Consider the following 4,343-nt stretch of genomic DNA (forward strand, 5'->3'; position numbering starts at 1 on the left):
TGTTATATTTTCTTTTTCTTAACATATTTATTTCTGATCTAAAGTTGCCTTTGTTAGATACACTTATAAGTCTACAAGCCGAGAATAGAATTTACAGTGTTAAAGGTGAAGTATACAGCAGTTTGCCTTTATACCTTTGGAAAACGTGGGCTTTGCATCATTTAGATATTGTGTGAATCTGTTCACTCTGCAGGTGTGATGAATGCAGACTCTGCTACCATTTTGGCTGTTTGGATCCCCCTTTGAAAAAGTCTCCCAAGCAAACAGGCTATGGATGGATATGTCAGGAGTGCGACTCCTCGTCTTCTAAGGTAACAGAACCAGGAGCTTGTCGGGAAGACGCGCTTCCCGTAGCTTTCATTGGTTTTCTGTATTACGCCATTAGCTTCTTAAATTGTAAAGTAATTGAATAATGAGGGACTAACGTTTCAATCTCATGCATTAAAAAAAACGATACTGCTATGGAAATTTTATTAAGGAGCAAAAAGGAAAAGAAAAAAAGACCTCTATTAATTATTTAAACTTCCTGTATAGAATGTTTGGAGGTTTTTCTGTATTACTGTAGCATATCAATAGTACTCTAATATCCCACAAAAGTCACTGTCTGTTGTATACCACACCCAGGCAGTGGTAGGAAAATCCAGCCCTGTTTCTTATAATTTACATTTATTTTGACAAATATTGTGTGTGTGCGCACATTATCACAGAATAGCCAATAAAATCCTATTTTAATTTGTAGATGATTCTTCTGAAATTCATTCAATATATCCAGAATGTTTTGTAAGGCATGTTCTTTACTAAGGGGCGTCTCTGACTGGTCCAATGGTTAATGCACGTGGCTGCTTATCGAAACTTTGAAGGTTTGCATCTACCCTTCGTTGCCCTGGAGGAATGGCATAGCAATAAGAATTCTGAGAATTCACCTGCTGGAAACCCTGTAGAGCTATTCTGATATACATGGTACCACCATGAGGGAGAATTGACTCCGTCAGCTGATTTGCTTTTGGTTGGTTCTTTAATAAAGCCGGTTTTCATATCCCGTATCATATTCCTGATGTCTACCTTAGCCAAGTGGGCAGGGAGAACTTTGTAATGAAGTTGTTTTATACTGTGTTCTAAAACTAAACTGTTGAAAGTATGTATTTTACATATCAACATTCTAATCCTAAACTGTGCGCATCTACAGTTTAAGATGACTACATGATTGTGTAAAGTGTGTGTGTGGGTGTCTAGGCTCTGGTGCTTTGACTCATTTAGCAGAAATACTAAACGTATTAGAACTAAGACATCCTGATTGTTTGTAGGTTAGTCAAATTGTTTTTCCTTAAACAATATAACTTAGCTGTCTGTTGTATGATGGACCTCACAACATCTTTCTTCAATGCCACTTCAATGCATTTGTTCATACTACAGTGAGATAAAGTTGATCCTAAATTTCTGTCCTGTGATGGAATTTTAAATGTTCATATCATTACTTTAATGATTTGTTCCAGCTTACTGAAGAGGTCTTCTGTAAAAGTTTATGTATTGAGGAATAAATCTTAACTAAAGTATTTAAAGGTGTTTTTATTAATAACCAGAGTTTAGTTAATATTTTATAGCTTCATGTAATAATTTAAAAAATAGATTATACTATATATGTCATTTAATAATTAAACAATTTGGGCCAAACATATAAGCTATGTACGTAATAGTAATAAGTTATTTTATAGTCATTTTTAAAAGTTCCAGATTTAAGAGGAAGTATATTTAATATAACATTTTTATTGCATAATTAAAAAACATATTTAAGAAATTATAATTAAGTGAAAATAATGGGGATTTTGGTACTGAAGTTTTAAATAATTGTTTTATTGGACATGTTGTGGTCTCTGTAGGTTTTCTATGTATTTGTTTGGGGTTCCTACTCGTACCCAACATGCTAGTTAGAAAAGCAGTTTATGAAAAAGAGTTTGCTACCTTTTATAAATACTATTAAGTATGTAGCATTAAATAAATATAAAGAGAAGCTTTGTTATGTTATCAATTAATATGGTCAATAAATGTTAAAAAATGAAAGGGAGCATGATTCAGATGTCTTAGGAGCATATTCCATATTTTGTACATGTTGCAGGTCCAGGTGCCATTAAGAGGTCAGATTTTTGTCTGTTTTTTCTTTCTCTGTAGAAGGAATGGATTTTAGGGTGAATAAAAATTTATCATGAAGGCACATTGTTAGAAAAAAGCATGCCTTGTGTTTGCTGTACTCGGTTTGACCTATGTTTGAATATCAGATATAAACAGCTAATGTTTTCAAATTTTTATTTAAGCATTGTTCTAAACTTTGGAATGTCACAGCAATTTATGATAAGTATATACTGTAAAGATTTCCCAACAGTAAAATGGGATTGTAATTTCATTTTACCATTGTGACTATTACTATTATCCTTAACAATTGAATTTAATGTAATACTAAATCAACAAATTAAGAAGACTTAATTTATGCTCTTGAATATTTATGTTTAACCAAGCTTATCTTATTTTAAAGACTTTCATTTCTCACCACTGTATTGTATATTTCTGTTCACATAGTCTCGTGAAAGGTTTGCTAGTACAAAAATGCTAAATAAGAAAGCACTGATGGATAGTGTCATGCTGTATGATTCCTTAAATATAGAACCTTTCAAATCCAGAAAGCAATATACACCGAGTTAAAGGGGAAAAAAATTAGTAGGATATTGGGACCCAAAAGCAACCTGAAATTTACTTATCCTTTATTTTCTTCAACTTACTTTGGTGAAAATTTATTTTTTAGATATTTGTTATGTTCATGTGCTTCAGTGGTATGGAACACTAGCTATTTTCATGCCTTGGAAACAGTAAGTAAATTGCCAGTAAGTTTAAGTGAAGAGGAAGTGAATACCAAATTATCATTATAGCCATAAAGTATAAATTCATCTCCCTTTCCCTTAGGCAGTCGTTTTATTAAGTTCAACAAGTCTGTACTTTTCTTATAGAAAAGTGACTGTTTGATAAGAAATTATTATTTCTTTGCTTAGAATTTTAGATCGTAGGTTAAGGTGTGTAGTTGAGTATTTCCATGCTGATGGACCCAAGAAAATATACCTGCTAAACAATTTACCTTTCTGTAACATTGTATTTTAATGTGCATTTCTCTATATGTCTTATAATTTTAATATATTAGCACTACATATATTTCACACATAAATATTTATGTTAGGGCATATACTTTGAATGATTTTTAGTTTTGAGGTATATCATTAAAAAATTAGAAATTGACAACCAATACTATTACCGGAGTGATTTTTCTGAAAGCATATTTGTCACATCTCTGCTAAAGTCTCTTTTGTTTCTCCCTATATATCCAAAAGATAACTAACAAATTCAGAAAATTAAGATTGATATTTTATTACTATGTAATTCTCAAACCTCATTCAGGTGCTACCATGTTCCCCAGTAATGTCCTTTGTAGGGATCCCACACAGAATCACATGTTGCATTTAGTTTTCATGTTTCTTTTGTTTTTGATTGGCCTGTCACTTAGTTATTCCTATGTTTTCATGACCTTCACATTTTTGAAGATTGCAGACCAGTTACTTTGTAGAATGTCCTTCACGTTGCATTTTTCTGACATTTTGTCACAGTTACAATGCTTTTATGCGTCTTCAGTGAGGACATTGCAGGGCTGATACTGTGTCCTTACAGCATTCTGTTAGGCGGCTCATGAGTTTTATTTGACCCACAGACAGTGATGGTGATCATCACCTTTTGACTAAAATGTGGTGTGCATTCTTCTCCACTTTCTTTCCCTCCCGGATTAATGAGTAATTTGTGAAGAAAAGTCCTTGAGACTAAGTAAAGACTCTTGTCCTTATCAAAGTTTCATTTTGTTTTATTAATGAAATATGATCATTATTATCATTGCTTATGTTGATATCTAAATTCTTCCTGATATGACTAATGCGTGCTCTGCAGGCTGACTTCAGTGCCCTTTGATGTGGTTCTATGATTCTCGGAGTACTTCTTTACTAACGATTTATTAGGCTCCATTTGACTCTTCCTTTCCTGACTCCTGGACTTAGCCATTTCTCCAAGAAACCCTGGCTACTTTTTGTGGAGAATGGTAGTTAGAAGCCACGATTCAGGTGCTAAATGTGCTCCTTTTACTAAAATGTTATTGCTCTTTGTTATTACTGATAGACAAGGCCAAGGATTAGTTATATGTGTAAACATTCATTCATACATACATTTGGACTTATATATTTTGTCTTTATGTATATTGAAAAACATTCTAGTTTTTTCCCTCTCCATGTGTTTAACTCCTTCTAGACAGAAAGTTGGTG

The 4,343-nt window shown here is 32.9% G+C and overlaps 1 protein-coding gene across 3 annotated transcripts in view; it reads left to right on the forward strand.

Moving 5' to 3' along the window:
• The window catches only part of PHF14 (PHD finger protein 14), a 222,628-nt gene that overhangs the window by 122,578 nt on the left and 95,707 nt on the right, over positions 1-4,343 (forward strand). For all 3 annotated transcript variants that reach the window (XM_045288971.1, XM_045288972.1, XM_045288973.1), the window contains exon 17: positions 194-311. In XM_045288971.1, the coding sequence (XP_045144906.1) occupies positions 194-311 (118 nt within the window). The remainder of the gene's footprint in view (positions 1-193; positions 312-4,343) is intronic.

This window comes from Echinops telfairi, unplaced genomic scaffold (assembly GCF_000313985.2).
Source record: "Echinops telfairi isolate 266 unplaced genomic scaffold, ASM31398v2 ScPeMD7_23;HRSCAF=83, whole genome shotgun sequence".
Classification (NCBI taxonomy): domain Eukaryota; kingdom Metazoa; phylum Chordata; class Mammalia; order Afrosoricida; family Tenrecidae; genus Echinops; species Echinops telfairi.